The sequence below is a fragment of the Lepisma saccharinum genome, chromosome 3, assembly GCF_977018435.1.
Source record: "Lepisma saccharinum chromosome 3, izLepSacc3.1, whole genome shotgun sequence".
NCBI lineage: Eukaryota > Metazoa > Arthropoda > Insecta > Zygentoma > Lepismatidae > Lepisma > Lepisma saccharinum.
Window position 1 is genome coordinate 61,321,253 of NC_139231.1, and position 19,533 is coordinate 61,340,785.

The 19,533-nt window shown below is 37.3% G+C and overlaps 1 protein-coding gene across 1 annotated transcript in view; it reads right to left on the bottom strand.

Moving 5' to 3' along the window:
- Positions 1–450: 450 nt before the first annotated feature.
- PolA2 (DNA polymerase alpha subunit B) overlaps positions 451–19,533 on the bottom strand; it is a 112,650-nt gene continuing 93,567 nt past the window's right edge. The window contains exons 8-10 of the mRNA XM_083118661.1: positions 18,613–18,816; positions 4,278–4,464; positions 451–692 (exon numbers count right to left, since the gene is read on the bottom strand). Coding sequence (XP_082974787.1) covers positions 546–692; positions 4,278–4,464; positions 18,613–18,816 — 538 coding nt within the window. The 3' untranslated portion in view covers positions 451–545. The remainder of the gene's footprint in view (positions 693–4,277; positions 4,465–18,612; positions 18,817–19,533) is intronic.

Below are 19,533 nucleotides of genomic sequence, written 5' to 3' on the forward strand. Positions count from 1 at the left end.
AAAAATTACATCTTAGAATTATGTAATCACAAAACTATTGAAAATATCTACGCAAAAGCAAGCCACATGAAAATTTAGTTGAATGTTCTAGAGAGAATTCTAAATTTGGAATATCAGTTTTTTGCAAGAAGGAAAATTCGAAAAAAGGTGCCATTACATCGGTCAAACATCCAGCCGAGTCTGAATTTCAACTTTTCAGTTGAATAAAAATGATTAAAAGGATAAGCACGACTTGCAATAAAAAAAAACTGCTTTGCTTTTAGGAAAAAATCTCTCCGGGGGGGGGGGGGGGGGGGAGATTACCTGATAAACTCTGGCTTCCACTGTATTTATCTGATTTTTTTTTAACATTACATGTTCTGTAACTGCAGTCTCCTGCAAAACGTACCTTCTATTCTAGTGGAATTTGGATATCCAGTTCAGAAAATTTAAAAGGATAGCTACACTGTATTTAGTCTTTTTTAATTTTATTATGAAAGTACCAAAATATATGTACATATATATTTACAAAAACACAAATCCATCAGGCGATGTGGAGGATATGGTTAGATTTTCACAACCTCTCCTCTGAGGGTGGATGACAATGACTGCTCATCTGGTGGAGGCGGATGGATTTCCAAACGAGCAAATGTTCCACCAACAACTCCTTTTGCCAGTCTTTCAGGATTCACGACAACACAGCCATCAATGTTCTAGAAATACATGACACAGAATTATGAAGAAAACCATTTTTTAATTCTTTTTTTTACTGTATTTAGGCACCCTGGTTTTTGATGGGGAAAAGTGAGAAACAACTATATCTACAACTTCTTAGCAACAGCTTTACAACCTACAACTATGTGAACCAAAAGGAGAATATTCTCTTGTGCAAACAATAAGTTACCAACCCACCCCCTCCACTGTGTTTTTATCATCCCTCTTTATTCTGTAAAGAAAACTAGATAAAAATTACATTATGGATTTGTAGTGCTCAGGAAGTTATTTTCTATTATTTATACGGTTTTGCTCATTTCCTCCTCACTATTTCTAACATAACATTTATAAGAGGCACATTCAGGACCCTCAAACTAGCAGTTAGCAGCACAATCTTTCTTCCATTAAGGGCCAGTTTTTCAATGTACAGTTAGCTCGTAACTGGAACTCTGGTGGCAATTATCTTTACTGCTACTTTTTGCAGTTACAAGCCTAACTGGGAGTTGCGAAGCAACAAGGGATGCCTCATGCAGCTATCGAAGTTCCACACTCGCAACTTCACTGTCAGATTATACAAGGGTCGTTCAAGGTTGACCGGGAATTTCGTACGTAAAAAATCTATGAATAGCCGGATCATGATGAAACGTGCGGGTGACGTAATGTATTCCTTCGCGAGTAACTAGCGCCCGGCATGACGTATTTCGCGCATGCGCAGCAGTTGCAGCGAACAAGGCGGCAACCAGTGTGTATGTGGCTGTGGAGCAGCGGTGTGTAATCAAATTTCTCGTGAAGAAGAAAGTGAAACCAGCTGAGATTTTCAGACGATTGCAAGCACAGTATGGTGAACAAACGATATCGCGGACAAGAGTGTACGAATGGTGTGAGCAGTTTCGCGAAGGATGGGAGCTGGTGACAAACGAAGCGCATGGACACATTCGCCCGACTGCAGTCACACCAGTGAATATCGCAAGTGTTGAGCAAATGATTCTTGAGAACCGGCGAGTAACAGTGCGGGATATTGCTGCCGAGGTGAATATCAGTGTCGGGAGTGTTGAGACAATCATTCACGACCACTTACGCTTCCGCAAAATCTGTGCAAGGTGGGTTCCCTGCCAGCTGACATTCAATCAGAAGTGGACACGCAGGACGGTCTGTGAACAGTTTCTGAATCGGTTTCGAGCAGAAGGTGATGAATTGTTGCAATCCATCATCACGTGTGATGAAACATGGTTGCACAATTCAACCCCAGAGACCAAAACACGCAGCATGGAGTGGCGGCATAAAGGTTCCCCACCCCCCAAGAAAAGCAAAATGCAGCCGTCCGCTGGAAAGATCACGGCAAGTGTCTTCTGGGACATGAAGGGCGTTATCCATGTGGATTTTCTGGACAAAGGGAGCACGATTAATGCCCAGTATTACTCCACATTGTTGAGTGGTGCTGTACGAAGGTCCATTCGCAAGAAAAGACCTGGGATGTTGTCTGAAAATGTCATTCTTCTCCATGACAATGTCCGCCCTCACACCGCCAATGTGACAACAACAACTCTGGCCGACATGCGCTGGGAAGTTCTGCCCCATCCCCCCTACAGTCTGGATTTAGCCCCCAGCGATTATCATTTGTTTGCACCCCTTAAACACCATCTGGGAGGGAAGAAATTCACGACAGACAAAGCACTGCGGAGCGATGTCCTCCAGTGGCTACGACAACAACCAAGTTCTTTCTACGCCAAAGGAATTCGGGAGCTGCCAGAACAATGGCAACGGTGCCTCGGCGCGCATGGAGAATACTTTGAAAAACTGACATAGTTTGGTGTTTCTTCTGCTACCTATTTCCTCTGCAGAAATAAAAGTCCCTGTCAACCTTGAACAACCCTTGTACAAGATATGATTCATAAAAATGTTAAATTGGTACAGAAGACTTGTTTTGTTTGGCAGAGCTTACCAATGTCCATGCAAATATGGAAATTGAGCAGCATAGTTGCTAAAATTCGCTTCGTGAGATCGTGTTGAAGAATTTGTGACCAGTATATTTGGTCTACCATGAAAGACAATCTCCAAACAGTAATTTGGTGCATTGGTTAGCGGCACCACCTTTCGGAGCTGCTTGTCTTTTGTAATACGAGTTCGAGTCCTGGTCACAGGTTTTTTTCTCCCCTTGTCAATTATTTATTACCGTATGTTGCCTTCAATTCATGCTTTATTGTTGAATGATCTTCTCAGAACTATTACAGTAAATTTTAAAATTATTTTTACTCGTACCTTCATATTTTTAGAACTTGACCTACAAAGCATGCTTACTATTAACATGTTCTTTTTTCGCTCAACAATCATGCATTGAGAAGTGGTACGAAGCATGCAGTCAAATTTACATATTAATAGCGTTTATATCAACAGACATGTATTATTAATGTTACGACTTTCGAGTTCTTCATGCTTCTACAAGAAAGTATCTGCGCTTGCGCCTCATAACAGCATTTCTCCCGCATGGAATTGACCTTTATTAGAGGAAAGCCAAATCTGTAGTGCTGGCTTTCGTTAATTTATCTGGTGAGCATACAGAATAGATACGCAGCCATTGTTCTAATTGTTTCCAAAATGTTTGTAATTCTACATTTAAACGCCAGGCTGTGTGCCAGTCGACGTGGTTTAAAACTATACTGACAGATGGCACGCAGATCGATTTTGTGTAATTTCCGTGCTTCAGAATTACCAACACACTGTTTTGGAGAATGAACTATGGGTTAGTTAACTGGCAGTTATTTTCGCATTGAAAAACGCAGTGCTTGTTAAAACTGGCTGTTATCTCAACTGACAGTTAGTTAACAAAGATTAACAGGACATTGAAAAACCGGCCCTAAGGCATTTACACACTTCATATATATATTATATTATTTGGCCAGTAACTCATTTTAAGTATTGTTTTCTTTTTCCTTATCTTTCCTTTCATCCAAAGTACCATACAAATCAGAATGTTCCTTCATTTTGTGATTAGCTTATTTCAACCCCATTTCACATTAGTGTCACTATCTTCAATGGAATACTGTTGCCATATTCAGAAACTGCAGGATTTAAGCTTTCCAACGATATATAACATGGTAGGGTTCCGTAAACATAAAAAATCAATGCAAGTGTCAGAAAATCATGGAATGATCCTCTATGGTTTCATGTTGGCTGTCTGAATTATTCCGTGTATAATACACTCCACAGTGTTTGAGGTCAAATTTTTTGGAAAAAAAAGTGCGCATTATACACGAGTAAATATGGTACATACTTGAAGTTACTTTAAATTGTATGTAGTTAAGGCCTCACCCGATGGCACAGTGGTAACTTCATCACCCTGCAAGCAAGGGATCCCATGTTGCATACCAGTAGAGAGAGACTGAAGGTCCAGTCCTGATTAGCTTTCTATGCATAAAGTGGAAAAAGGAATACCACCACAACTGCTGCTACTGCATTCATGAGACTATTGTAAACTGAATATTTTGGATACCTGTTTATTACACAATTCTTTTCCTCTATTAAAATAAATAATAAAAATTCACATGAATCAAGAGGAAATACATACAAAAAAGAAAGTCACTTACTTTTATGAAATATCGTAGATCAGATGGCAACACCAATATGTGGGGTGTAACTTTGAAGTGTGTGCATTCATCCCATTGCTCTAAATCCACACTCATCTCCTCTGCTGGTGGGTACACGGGGTAGAAGCACTGCTGTCCCAATATGTGACCTGCCAATCTGCCCAACCTGTCGGAGCTTTGCGCTGGGCTGCAATCACATAAGTTTTCTACAATTAGAAGCTGAAATGATACATGCAAAACACTAGAATACCTGATTAATAGGGCCAAACACATACTCATGACTAGGGGGCAGATTTTTTCATATTTTTTTTCCTTGAGGAAAATTCATATGCTCGCAACGGATTTATCCATTGCACTTGATGTGGATTACTCTGGCAAAGTTTTATAGTGCACGTAAATGCATATTTGGGACGTTAGTGCATATTTTAGCTTAATGTGCATATATTGGGGAGTAATTTTCATGCAATTGTTAGTTTCATGTTTGTCTGCTTCATTTTCCCCATCAGCATTTAAAAATAGCCTACTTTGGTCATGGGCACTAGTTGGATCAAGAATATTCCAAAACTCATCTCGTACCATTGCAGGTGGTCTGGTTGCGAAGATGGAGAACCAAGGACCTTTCAGATATGTAATTCCAGCGACAACACTGGGGTCGCATTATTTGAGGATTATCTGTTACTGTGACATTTTGATAAATCTGCGAGTGTGTCTATGTGCACTGCATAAGTGACAATAAGTGCCCAACGAGAGAAGAAGTAACAGCTCTAAACACGTAATACATTTCAGGCATTTAGAGTAGTTTTTGGCAGCTTAAATGGAAAATTGTCGAAATGCAAATTTATCATGCTCAAACAGAGCTTTCATTTTTGGCAACAGAAAACATTTGCCTCCGTAGGCCTGGACACTGATTTTTATAAAGTTAATAAATTAATTTTTTTGGGCAATGCTTCTGTATAACCTAGTGAAGGATCATTCTGTTATTTAGTACAAAATAAGAAGATGGTAGAAACTAAGGGAATGATGGTCAGATGAAGATATGCACTATGAGCGCATTTTATTCTTAAAACAATAACTTTTTGTGATTATTTATGTCTGTCAATGTATGGCAGCTAAATATTCAAACATACTGGTTCGGATTAAACATAATTTTTGGGTGATTTTCTCCACGAGTAGTGATTTGAAATGCTAATTTTACTATTAAAGTAATTCTAAGGAGAAAGATGGCAGTCCTCTAGAAACTGAGATAGCGTCCATGGGATTTGTGTACTTATTGATATCTTTAATGCAGTTTTTATGAGTGTATAGTACAGTCCCTGGTTTTGATAAGGAAAATTGTCACAATTATAACTTATATAACCTGCAACACAATTTTTGTTTTAAAAAATTATGCTTTTATTATTTGGTCTATCGTTGTGCATTATTTTCCATTAAACTCGCGCAACAAATAGAGTTTGTTCGACTCCCATGTTACAATGGGCGCGAACTACGGATTCATAGTGCAGATGGTTTGCTGCCAGTGTTCAATACCTGCCTATAATACAATTATCTCTGTGCAAACTCTATCGCCACCAGAACCACACATTAAATGTAGCAATCCAGCATTGCTTCATTTGAATTGACGGTTAAGGTGATGGATTCACATTCGGAGTGTTGAATCTCCGCATTAGGCCATCCAGACCATTGTTGTAGTTCTGTAGTTGTACCATGTGCAATTTATGATTATGTTGTTAATTTGAATAAAAATTCAGTTAATCTGAATCTTAAATGAAATATTAAAAATATGGTAAAATTTTGTTAGTTTTGAACAGACAAAGATTAGATTTTTTTTTATTTCTTTGTACATCCAATCTCTTTTCAATATTGCTCAAATGAAAATAGTACCAGGAGAAATTGAGAAAACTGAATTGGAGGAAGAGTTAGCAATAGCTTCCAGAAACCCAGGTTTGCAGTTCCTGCAGGGGGAACCTGTCCTGGATTTGCCTGGGTGTTTCACAATAGAAATTTATTTATTTGAAAATTCTGAATACAGAAAAATCAATTTTACATCAGGATATCAACACAAGAAATGAAACAAACAAATACTGTCCACTGGCATCTTGTGAAATGGAAAGAACATTTTCAAAATTCAAAGACTTTTTCTCTGACAATTGCAATAGTCTTCTACCTGAAAACATTGATAAATAATGTCTAGTATATTGAAATACTAATGTAAAAGATATTGATTAATGCAACCAAAAAGAGCATAGTCTTTCCAACAAGATACACATATTATTATAATTGCAATATTGCAGTTTTTAGAGCAAGCCTCCAGACAAAGGAATGCATGTAATATAATCATTTTGTTACATGAAACTAAAAACATTTATAAATTAGAATTTTTAGATGATACTAAATAGCACAATTTATCACACTTTCATTTCTATAATTGCGTTCAGTGATTTACTGATACATTTACTTCCCATGTAAGGCATACAGAACCTTAAAATGGGTTGTTTTGAAATTTTTTAGTGTGTATAAATCCACCCCCTACTCATGACAATGGCTGGGTATTGGACATATCACAAGGTCCACAAAAACGACATGCAACACCAATAAAACTGGGCAATGGATAGTACATCATTCAGTTTTTGTCATTTTTATAAATTAGGTTTGCAAGTGCTGAACTGCAGGATGAGGTGTATATACACCCTGTCCCGCCAATCTCTGGAACAAGCAAACAAAAACAAGTCTCTATGCAAGTTTTTCCCCCCCCCCCCCCTTTTCTCTACCACTAGGTGCAGCCTTGCTCAAGAGAGCCAGGACAGGGTATAATAATCTGTGCATTGCATTTGGAGCAACATTTCTATAATTTTCTGTTATAAAAGAACCGATACAAAAAAGGGGAAGGGGTTAATGTCCTGGGTCTGATACCCAGTGGGGACACACAGCTGTTCTGATCCCATTTTAACCTCTTGAGACCTGAGGCTTTGTTTACAGTAACAAAAACATATTTATGGTTTCCCATCTTTGTTTGTAGCTAATTGAACACAAAAATATCAATTTTAAAAATATTTTTATTTTAGATTAATGAAAAATGGTGGTGTACATATGTTCCAATTAGTAGAAAAAATAGAAAATTCTTTAACATTACCTGATTTATTTATTAACTTGTATTCATTTTTATTCTGACAATATTGAACTTCTGAACAATTTTTTAAATGCAAATTTACATGTACGTGGCAGAATGATTAGTGCTATCATTTCTAGAACCAAGGGCTCTAGTACCAGGTTCGATCCCAGATGCCAGTTCTATAAATTTGTTAATCCAGATTTTCCCCAAAATTTTTCGTGAAAAAAGGGGGTGTTACTTGAAAAATAATATGGGACACTAGTCTTGAGAGCTAGAAAAATGATGTTTAATCCATGCGCAATGCTACTTAGCTGTTGAGAATGTCCAAAATGGCCTTACATTATTGCAGGTATAGGTTGTTTGCTAACTTTCCTGTTTCCTTTTCTCATTTATGGGTCATTCCACTTCAAATCAACGCAAAAAACTAAGATTTTGACACCGACCAACTCAGATTTCAATGAAATTTGGTATACACCTTTCTTTTATGGTTGAAAGACACACACTAAATTTTTTTCACTATCTCAAACGGTTTTCATTTTATAGCACTTTGAAATGTCATCAAATCAGTGTTGTCGATCACTCTGGAGACCCTCGACACAAGATACCCTTGCATACATTTTATTTCTTTTCTCCTTAACCAATCATCAGATCTCTTTGAAATTTTACACAAAGTTCAATAAAATAATGATGATTTCAGAAAAAAATACATCAGCACTCAAAAAAGTTTAGAAAAGCCTATAAAAAGACTAATAATGGATTTGTAGCCTATTTTTTCTGGTGGGAAAAGTAGGTTACGAAAATCTGAATTTTCATCATGTGAGTATGATGGAACCAAAAACTTTTGATGTTGAAAATCATTGCAAAGACATGCTCTTTCTCTACAAGAAATATATTTTTTTGTTTTTAAATTCCTTCTAACGAAAATTTTACATATTTTGGAATGTGCCTAAAATGTCAGGGTCAATCCGTACCAAATGGTCCAGCACAGGTCACTCGACCATTTTTAAAATATTTCATTTGTTTGTCGTTGTAACCCCTGTACAAGGGTAGTTCAAAACAGGCATTATTTTTCTAAAACTAGACTTCGTTTGAAAATGGCGGCCATTTTTTGTTTCATGACTTGCAAAATTTTTAGCCTATGCAGACAGTTGCGACAATTGCGATAACTCAGCTAAGAAAAATTGTATAAATCTGGCGTAAAAAACATTGTTTTCAGTACATTTCATGTTCCGTATCTTTTTTTACCACATCTAATGAAAATGGCTGAAATTTAGGGTCAAAACTGACTAATATTCAATTTGGAAGGGAAATCAATGTATAGGATATATTTTTAATAGGTAAGCAATGAAACATCAGAGCTATAATTTTTTTTAGAGGAAACACACAGATCCAAAGTTTCAGCAGAAAATATTTGAGCTCTGTTACTGGTTTCCGCACTGAGTTAAAGCTCTTTTAAAATGATCATTTTTCTCAAAATTTGGGCCCCGAATATATGTCTGGTTGGAAAGGTACTCCCGATGGCATAGTGGTTATGTCGACGTTTTGTAATCAAGCTGTCCCGGTTTCAATACCCAGTGGAGGCACATACTGATTCGGATCTCACTTGTAGGTCCAGTCTCAATTAGTCTTTGGTGCATAAAGTTGACTTAAAACTGAAATCAAACCAATATCTGGTTGAGAACCTAATAAAATTTGTTATTTACTGCATAAAGAGATTGATATTACATGAAAACAATGTTACAACACGGGGAAGTTTGGCAAAAATAGACAAATTTACGTTATTAGTTATAATTATTTACTTCTAATGAACTATCATGCAATTACAATTATTGTACGTATTAATTAATTGCAACATACGAATGGCATAGTAAGCCCGTTAGTAGCTATTATCAAAGAAAAGGTGTGTACGGCTGTGTGTCAAATATTTTCTGCGGGAACTATGGATGTGCATGTTTCCTCTAAAAAATATATAGCTCGGATGTTTCATTGCTTACCTACTAAAAAATATATCCTATACATTGATTTCCCTTTAAAATTGAATATCAGTCAGTTTTGACCCTAAATTTCAGCCATTTGCATTAGATGTGGTAAAAAAGATACGGAACATAAAATGTAGCCTGAAATGTACTGAAAACAATGTTTTTCACCCCAGACTTCTATAATTTTTCTTAGCTGAGTTATCATAATTATCGCAACTGTCTGCATAGGCCAAAAATGTTGCAAGTCATGAAACAAAAATGGCCGCCATTTTCAAACGAAGTCTAGTTTTAGAAAAATAATGCGTTTTGAACTACCCTTGTACAGGGGTTACAACGACAAACAAATTAAATATTTTAAAAATGGTCGAGCGACCAGTGCTGGACCATTTGATATGGATTGACCCTGAAATTTTAGGCAATTTCCAAAAAACATAAAATTTTCCTTAGAAGGAATAAAAAAACAAAAAAAAAAATATATTTCTTGTAGAGAAAGAGCATGTCTTTGTAATGATTTTCAACATCAAAATTTTTGGTTCCATCATACCCACATGATGAAAATTCAGATTTTCGTAACTTACTTTTCCCACCAGAAAAATAGGCTACAAATCCATTATTAGTCTTTTTATAGGCTTTTGTAAACTTTTTTGAGTGCTGGTGTATTTTTTTCTGAAATCCTCATTATTTCATTGAACTTTGTGTAAAATTTCAAAGAGATCTGATGATTGGTTAAGGAGAAAAGAAATAAAATGTATGCAAGGGTATCTTGTGTCGAGGGTCTCAAGAGTGACAGACAACACTGATTAGATGACAGTTCAAAGTGCTGTAAAATGAAAACCGTTTGAGATAGAGTGAAAAAAAAATTAGGTTGCTTCTTTCAACCATAAAAGAAAGGTGTATACCAAATTTCATTGAAATCGGAGTTGGTGGGTGTCCTGACTTCGTTGAAATGGCGTGGAATGACCCTTATCCTAATGATTATAGCATGAATCAATTTATTAAATTTCTAGAGGATGAATGTGACATGGTTTAGCCAAATTATGTGCAAAATGCAGGCTATATCAGATTAGGGAGCAAGTAATTTGGTTTATTTTACTTCGCTTTGTGCCACTTTTGGCTAATCGCGAAGAAGAAGATGAGTGATGATACAGTGAAATTGACGAAGGGAGAATCACAAATGTCCATAGGTAACAGTTTCATACATCGGAGACATATTTCTTCATTTTTACAGAAGAAACTACTTACGGAAATTAGTTTCTCTACGGTTTCCAACATTAGTCAAGGTACCAGGTGGTTATAATTAAAGTGACGGTGTTCAGAGTGGTACAGCACGGGCTGTAATGAGAGTAGCAGTCTGAAACTTTGTAGATATGCTAATGAAGCAATGCGCTCGCGAATTATGCAAAAAAAAAAGTTCCAATTCTCGCCACCAGGGTAAAAAATGGCGCTGTAAGCAGTCAAAACTTGGTATAATTACAGGAAAAACACTATAAATCGCAGAAAACAACTCTTTGTAATAAAATATCGCTACAATTTCACTATTCGAATTCCATGAACATTACTAAAGGAAAAATCAACAAGCGTCACCAACCACAAACAGGGAGTTCACACAATGGTTAGGCAATGTCACCGACTTTGACGTCAGAGTTACGGAAAATTAAACGTTTTGACTGCTTACAGCGCCATTTTTTACCCTGGTGGCGAGAATTGGAACTCTTTTTTTTTTGCATAATTCGCGAGTGCATTGCTTCATTAGCATATCTACGAAGTTTCAGACTGATACTCTCATTACAGCCCGTGCTGTACCACTCTGAACACAGTCACTTTAATTATAACCACCTGGTATTTTCTTTCATCGTGGTATCTATTTGACCGGGAAATCATGTTAGTGTATCCAACGCCCCCTTTTTTTAAACTATGTTTGCCTAACCTAACCAAACCTAACCTTATCGGACCAAACCTAACCTTATCGGAATGGTTCGTGGGGCTATCCGTCAGCAATGTACAATTTGCACACGTGACGAACACGATAGTAGCTATTTTTCGGTGAAGAAGGTTGGAAAACACTGACATTGGAAAACAAAAGAAGCGATATCATTCACAAAGTAAGCGATATCGTACCGTTACGTGCATTCGATAGCACTTAGATAAATGCATTTTTTTCAGTAGAAAAAGTGTTTGTTTTGTGTAAAAAGCATAATGGCACCTTGAACCATGTTCCGCAATACACAATTGGTAGGCACGAACCATGCAAAACACAAAATATCTGATTTTAATGTGTCTCCGATCTATGAAACTGGTACCATGCCCATACTCTGTCCGGGATCCCTGCTGTCGTAGCACACTGTGCTAACCACTAAGCCACGGAGACTATATCTGATTAGAATTAACTGGTGATGTTAGGAGTTCATCCAATTAACATCTTCTGTGTAGCATCATTTTATTATCACCAGTTCAATAAAATCAGTGAACATTGGCACTCTAGATTTTTTCATGCCAATGCATTCTGCATTATGTTATGAATTTGGTACTTCACTCACATTTTTCCAATTCATAGTCTGGATAATACCATCATCAATAAAACCTAGCAAGCACTGTGTCAAAGTGGATAGCACATCATGATACGACACCAGCAGTCATGGGTTCGAATCCCTGCATGGGCCTGAATGTTTGCAAGTGCCCATTTTTTAATTTCATCATACCATCACTCATCCCCATGTTCACAATTAGCCAAAAGTGGCACAAAAAGCAAAGTAAAATAAAGTAAATCAATCAATGAAACCTAGAATGAAGACATCCATGCTTATTATGTTCAACACACAAATTGAAGTAGAATGTAACATACAGAGTGCATAACTTCTTGCACATTCCTACACTCTGTAATCACGATAATTCAATTATTCTATATTGTGTAATTTATTTCACAATAGTGGATAGTGCCCAAAATGTCAGTAGCATGACATCTTTTTTATTTTACAAATCTCTTCCAGAATTCCCTATGCAACGCTGGGGGATACTGGTGAAAAAACTAGGGGGGCAAGGGCAGTTTATTTTTCCTTCGTAAATATGGTTTAGCACAGTGCAGGGACGAAAGTGGCAAAAAATGGAGGGCAACTACCCCCCTAATCGTCGCCTCTGATCATTACTTTATTTCTGTGTTAAAATAGATAAAAAGTGGTATTTCATATTCAAGTTGATAAATTACACAGGCCTGTGATGAAAAAATACAAGGGAAGTGATAGGTGAACTTTATGTATTTTGTGGTGCTGAGTTCAAAACAAATAAAGAAAAATGTCTATCACGTCACGTTTTCTTGAAAAAAATAATTGTACGTGGATTTGTATGAAAATTTACCATAAATATGTTGTTTCGGCGTGGAATATCTTTCCTCCCTGCCTGACCATCATTCTACCGTGGTGAAACGATACACCTCTGTGAGTAGCCCCCCCCCGTCGACGTCCCTCCCTCCCCGTCGCAATCGCTCTCGACCAATAGCGTCGCGCAAATCCTTATCTTGGTTCGCCGACTGCGCAGGAACGCTCGCTAAGCCAGCGTAATCGGCAGTCACCTTCCAGCACTAAGGCCATTTTGCACCCGTCACATTATACGTGGTCCAGTCCCTTATCGTTACACAGAACAACTCTAACATTGCATAACTAAAATCATAAAATATTAAAATCTGCTGACTTTCGTTAAAAGCTGAGGCTGTAAAGGAGCACTCGGCACAAATAAGGACAAAACACAGGACAACAGAAACAAAATTATACTGGCCATGGGGCCAGTCGCCAGAGCCTCTTTAGTCTGCAGTCCAGGGTGTACTATGTGGAAGTGAGGTTGACTATTGGGTGCACTATGTGGAAGGAGCACCCCTTACACCCCTCACCTTCCAATTGCGTCGAGCTTTATCTGGATTGATCCTGAACGTGTTATTCGTAAGACTGAATTCTCGCGACTTGTCTGGAGCCAGCAGAAACGATATAAAACAGATGTCCTCATGAGGGACTTAGTTTATCGCTCTTTAACCCAGCAGATCATGTACTTACCGTGTTCGTAGTAAGATAAAAGACGTGGAAATTTGTAAGTTCGTCTCAATTCGTCTTTCATGTGTAGTGTCGTGCGTGTGCTGATACAGTGACGAGTGGAAACTGCATCAGAAAAACAATTGTAACTGGTGCTTTCCTCTGTGCGTTTCGTGAACCATGGCTTCGAGTTCGAGACGTGAAAATGTGCCAGATGACTTTTGTTACATATGCGGCGAATATAGTGTTCTTAAACATCACATGAGGAGCATTACAAACTATGTAAGAAAACTTTATCTTGCGTATTTTGGCATGAAACTCGGAGACCAGGACAAATCATGGGCTCGTCATAAAGTGTGTGTGCAGTGTCTCAATGATCTACGCTTATGGCTCAATGGAAAGAAGACTGCTTTACGCTTTCCAATTCCTATGACATGGAAGGAGCCAAGAAACCACTGTGATGATTGTTACTTTTGTGCCTGCCATGTCCGTGGGTATAACCAAAAAAATCACAAGCTAATCTCTTATCCTGAGAACATTCTATCGGCCATACGCTCCGTTCCTCATGGACCTGATGTGCCTGTGCCTCCAACTGAATTACCAGTCATCTCTTCAGAGTCTTCAGACTCGGAACATCCAGACAGTCAAGGCTCCGATACCGAATATAAGCCCTCTGGAGGCGATTCACCTCAGTCCTTCTCTCAGGTTGAACTTAATGATCTGACTAGAGATCTGGGCCTTTCGAAAGAGGCAGGTGAATTGTTGGGCTCCAGATTGAAAGAAAAACATTTATTTGCCAAAGGAACCACGTTTTATTGGTACAGGAATCGAGAAAAGGACTTTGTTCAGTACTTTGAGGAAGCGGAGAACCTGGTCTATTGTTCTGATGTTCCCGAATTGATGAGCAATTTTAACATCACCTACGATAAAGATGAATGGAGGCTGTTTATAGATTGATCGACAAGGAGCCTGAAAGCTGTCCTCCTTCATCACGGAAGCCAGTATGCATATGTGCAAGTTGCACACTCGGTACATTTACAAGAACGCTATGAAAACCTGGCTCTCGTCCTCAACAAAATAAAATATGCCGACCACGGTTGGACCATTTGCGGTGATTTGAAAGTTATCTCCATGCTTCTTGGTCAACAAGGTGGATATACAAAGTTCCCATGTTTCATTTGTGAGCAGGACAGCCGTGCAAAGACTCAACATTTGGTTAAGAAAGAATGGGCTAAAAGACAAATTCTTGAACCAGGCACCAAGAATGTGATTCGGAACCGTTTAGTTGACCCAAAAAAAAGTGTTGTTACCCCCCTTTGCATATCAAATTAGATGTAATGAAGCAATTTGTCAAGGCTATTCCAAAAGATGGCGATTGTTTCAAATACCTGTGCAAAAAGTTTCCAGGTTTATCCGCAGCCAAGTTAACAGAGGGAATCTTTGTTGGTCCAGATATCCGCACGCTCATGAAGGATAAAGACTTTGAGACTAGCCTGACAACAAAGGAGAAAGAATCTTGGGTTGCCTTCAAAGATGTGGTCAGCAAATTTCTGGGGAATTACAAGGATCCTGACTATAAAGCAATTGTTATGAATATGCTGGACAGATTTAAAGCGTTGGGTTGCTCCATGAGTGTCAAACTACATTTCCTTCACTCACATGTGGACTATTTCCCCGCAAATTTAGGAGCAGTCAGCGAAGAACAGGGTGAAAGGTTCCACCAAGATATTAAAGATATGGAGCGCAAATATCAAGGACGATGGGACAAGACATGCTCGCTGACTACTGTTGGATGTTAACACGTGAGAGGCCTGAGATTGCACATAAAAGAAGAACATCAAAAAGAAGTTTCAAAGGCAAAAGGGTACGTACGTAAATATAAACTTTGTTTGCGTTTGGTTTTGTTGTTTGTTCAGTTTACAATTTGTGTCAAACGTTCATGTACACATACATTGCTCCTTGTGGTCAATCGTCTATTTTATGTTCATTTGAAATGAACATAATACGTTGGTGCTTTTTTTTCTGGAAACTTCACCATAATGGGATGTTAAAAGTGTAAATGCAAGGGAACTTTGTGTTTTTCTCTTGACCAGAGGCAGCTCGTGCGATCTGGCAACAGTGGTTTTCTTCCATTTAAACCTATAAAAAATAAAATCAATTGCTAATAAAGCAATTTGCATCACCAAGCATCGATTTTACATAGTTTTAAATGGATCAAAACCACTGTTGCCAGATAGTGCATGCAAAATTGTTCGCGAAAATTCCTTTTCACATAGGATTTTAGCAAAAATATCGATATCAGATTGTACAAAAAATCCTGACGTGATGGTAAAAAATGGAGGTCATTTTCAAAATCAGCACACCCAATAACATAAAAGTCAGCGAACACGTCTTGTATTTTTCAACAACTTCAATTTCGCAGGCCTGTGTTATTATGTACAAATTATTTACGTAAATGTGAAACAAGTAATTACAATATCCAATTAGAATTTCCAGAGGGGGACAGGGGTTAGGGGTACGAAGCCCAGACCCCCATGCTACTTATGCATAGACATACACCCACAAGTACAGAACCATTTGCAGTATATTTATAATTTTCTATTTACAAATCCATTTCTATAGTGATATTTTTACATCAGTATTTAGATAGACAAGTCGAAGTTATAGTACAGTATACCTGCACAACTGAGAACAAAGATGCACTTGCGTGTACCTCAAATTCAAATATTTTTTTTTATAGCTATTTATTTATATTTTGATACAATGAAAATGGACAACTATCATTGGAGTATTAACCTTACATTATCACAAAAACTCATAAATACCTCTGCACGAAATGATATAAAAAGTTACCTGCACACAAAACATCATATGACACCATTTTACTATATCTACAAAATTGAATCAATCAAACTGCAATCAAAATACAGCTTGAAATGCAAATCCCGGTAGCAGCATGAAGACTGGAGTTGGACAAAAGTGCAACTCGGGTGTCAGTTAAAAAAAAAAACAGTTACAACAGGGTGTCTACCAAAATAAAAAATCCAAAATTCTTTTTCTTGACCTTTCTTTCCCCTTTTTCTTAACATTTATTTAATCGTCCCCTACTTTGGTACAGTTGCAAAATTAAGAAAATAGATATTTTTATTTAATAAAAAACTACTACCACAAGTCCAGTTAAGTTGAAAATTAAAGCTGTACTTTAACAAGAGATTTAGACTTGCTTTAATTTTAATGCATGTAAAAATGTATGCTTCAGACTTCCATTTCATCCTGGATGGGGAATGGTCACATTATTTTATTTAATATTTTACAAAACTTCACCCACATAAGAATGTAGTTAAGAAACAAAGTGAACACATTTCAACCCCAACCCAATACAATTTGAATTTAGATTTCGAAATATTCAATTTTATCAAATCCCAGTACAGGTTTATAACAATGTAAGTTCACTATACTGTAAAAAAATAGCAAACTTCTTGACTAAAAGCATAATTTATTCACTTTCTTTTGGAATAAACATTTGTGGATGAAGGTTACTATATTTTGACTAAACACCACACTTAAAATCCCACTTAACTAAGTTTTTGAAATATTCACTTTACATGTTAAAAGTAATTAAGGTGTTCACGTTTTCCGCAAAGCTTTTTACATTATTTTCTATTAATTTCGATAGCCACTGCCACCATCCTCGTTGGAATTTGTTGTGTTGTTGCTTGGCACATTAGTTGTTTTTTCCGAAATCGCCGCTAGGTGTGCTCCTGTCGCCTGAATGTCTGTGTATATGTCGTCTGCTGTTCACCGGTGTTAATTGCTGCAGTAACAAAAGCCAGGCGTGGTGTGCCTGACCACTATCTATGTTCAGTTCATGGTTGTAGTGCATAATGGTGTGTGTAATAACAAGAAGGTAAACTGGACAGAAATTGACTGTTGAATAAGGGCATCAGGGGTGATCTTTTATGTAATACTTGCTATGCATTAGTAAAAAGATAATTATTTTTTAATAAAAAAATCGATTATAATTAATAATACATAATTGTAGTTAATATTTATCCTAATATCAACCAAACACAACAATTGCAACAAGATAGTGATACATGCCAATAGCCACTTACTGTAGTAGATTTCTAGTTGAAAATAGTTTTAAAAAATTCTCTCTTTTCCTAGAGTATTTGATATGCAATTTCCTGTAATTTCTGATAACACACAATATATGAAACTGAAGTATAGATTGTCCACAACAAATAAAAAAAAGTGTCTTGACCTCCTCTTCTTTGTTCAAAAACATACGTCTAGTGCATTAGCCTACTAAATTGTTGAATATTCCAGAAAAACAGTGAATTTCCCAGACATTTCCAGAAAAAAGTACATAAATTCCCTGACTTTTCCAGGTTTTCCACATTAGTAGACACCTTGGGCTATTCATTCATGATAAGACCATGCATGTTGCAGCATTTTGTCACTACTTTGGAAGTTAAACTACTGTTTCTACATATCTTACAGTTTACGGCAGTTCTTGCTTCAACTTATATTAAGAGAGGTTTTATCACTTTGTAACAATAAGTATAACTTCAAACATAAAAAAGGTAAAGGTAAAGTGTTCCCCTGTGCATAGCACCACGCCATGAAGGCGTATAGGGGGTGTGGGGATAACGCCCCACACTTTCTTGATCCGGTCGTGAGTGGGGGTGATGTGATCAGCATCACGCCCCTAACCTCCTTTACCCCCCAGGGTTTCCCCCAGGTACCCATGTTATTCGACGCTGGGTGGGCGCCGGGGCCGCTTCCACCGTTAGAAAAGTTCCCGGATTTGAACCCGGCCGGGGATCGAACCCAGGACCTTGAGCATGGTAGTCAGACGCGTTACCGACTGAGCCACCGCGGCCACTTATATAACTTATAACTTCAAACATACACGGAATAACAATTAAGCAGTACCTCCAGGAGAAAAGTGGGAGTTTCAGCAACACAAAAAATCATCATATTTGTGAAGGGACATACAAACATTATATAGTTGGTCTTAAGTCCTGGGGTCAGAAACTTATAACAGACTTCATACATCTGAGAATTTGACATTTTGGTTTCATTTCTCTGCCATTGCAAGTTAATTGGTAACAAAAGCTACTAAATCTTGGCATTTTGTCAAAGTTAAAAAGATGTTGATGGCATGATTTTTTTGTAATTTTGTGTGCTGCTTAGTATGCTATCACAAGATATTTTCTACTACATACCACGATATTTCTTCTTTTCCAAGATGTAGGAGAGCATCGGCCGATGTAACACCAATCAGTACATCCTGGACGTTGAGTATGCATGGGTCAGGCATCAAGTGAACATTTGAGTAGGTCTTCCTCAACTGGAAGGGAGGTGTTGGGTAAATGAGATCATGATGAACGTCTCTCCACGATGGAACCATTACCACCTGAGTGTTCAACCTGAAAGAGATAACTGTACCGTCAAGTGTACGTTATATAGGGGCAAGGTTTTACAATATTTTGTGACGGTCCTGTGAATCCGCACAATATAATTATATGTTTATTGAAATTATTAATTTCATATTATACAAATCACTTTATATTAACGTTTAAAAAATGTATAATTATTACTTTGTACAACGTTAATTATGTTTTATGTTATTCATTGCACTCTACGCTGTATAAACGAGATATTTGGAATTCTAACGTTGCTATAGCAACGAGAATCAATAGTCATTATGTGGTAGTGTGTCTGACAAAAATGGAAATATAGGTAATAGTGAACTGCATATTGCTTAGTTATTTCACTAATATATAAACCTATAGAAGTTGTATCTTCACCTTCGCGTTTTATTTCAAATATTTATGAACTAAATATGATCGTGCAAATGATTGACTTGTGAACGTCACAGTATAATTGGTGGTCCAGTATTGTGGAACGTTATCAGCACGATCTTGAGTGATGTGTTTTGCGTAAGTGTTAACTTACACCATTGTTCTCGTGAATCTAGTTTGTACATAAATTTATATTATGTACGCATTAAGTAATCCTTATAATCTGAGATCCAAAACAAGTCTTACAGCTAGATCTATCAATTGTGGTGATGAACCTGATGAATCACAAAATAAGAATGGTGCCATGAATATGGTGAAGTGCTGCAAAGATCCCGATAAGGA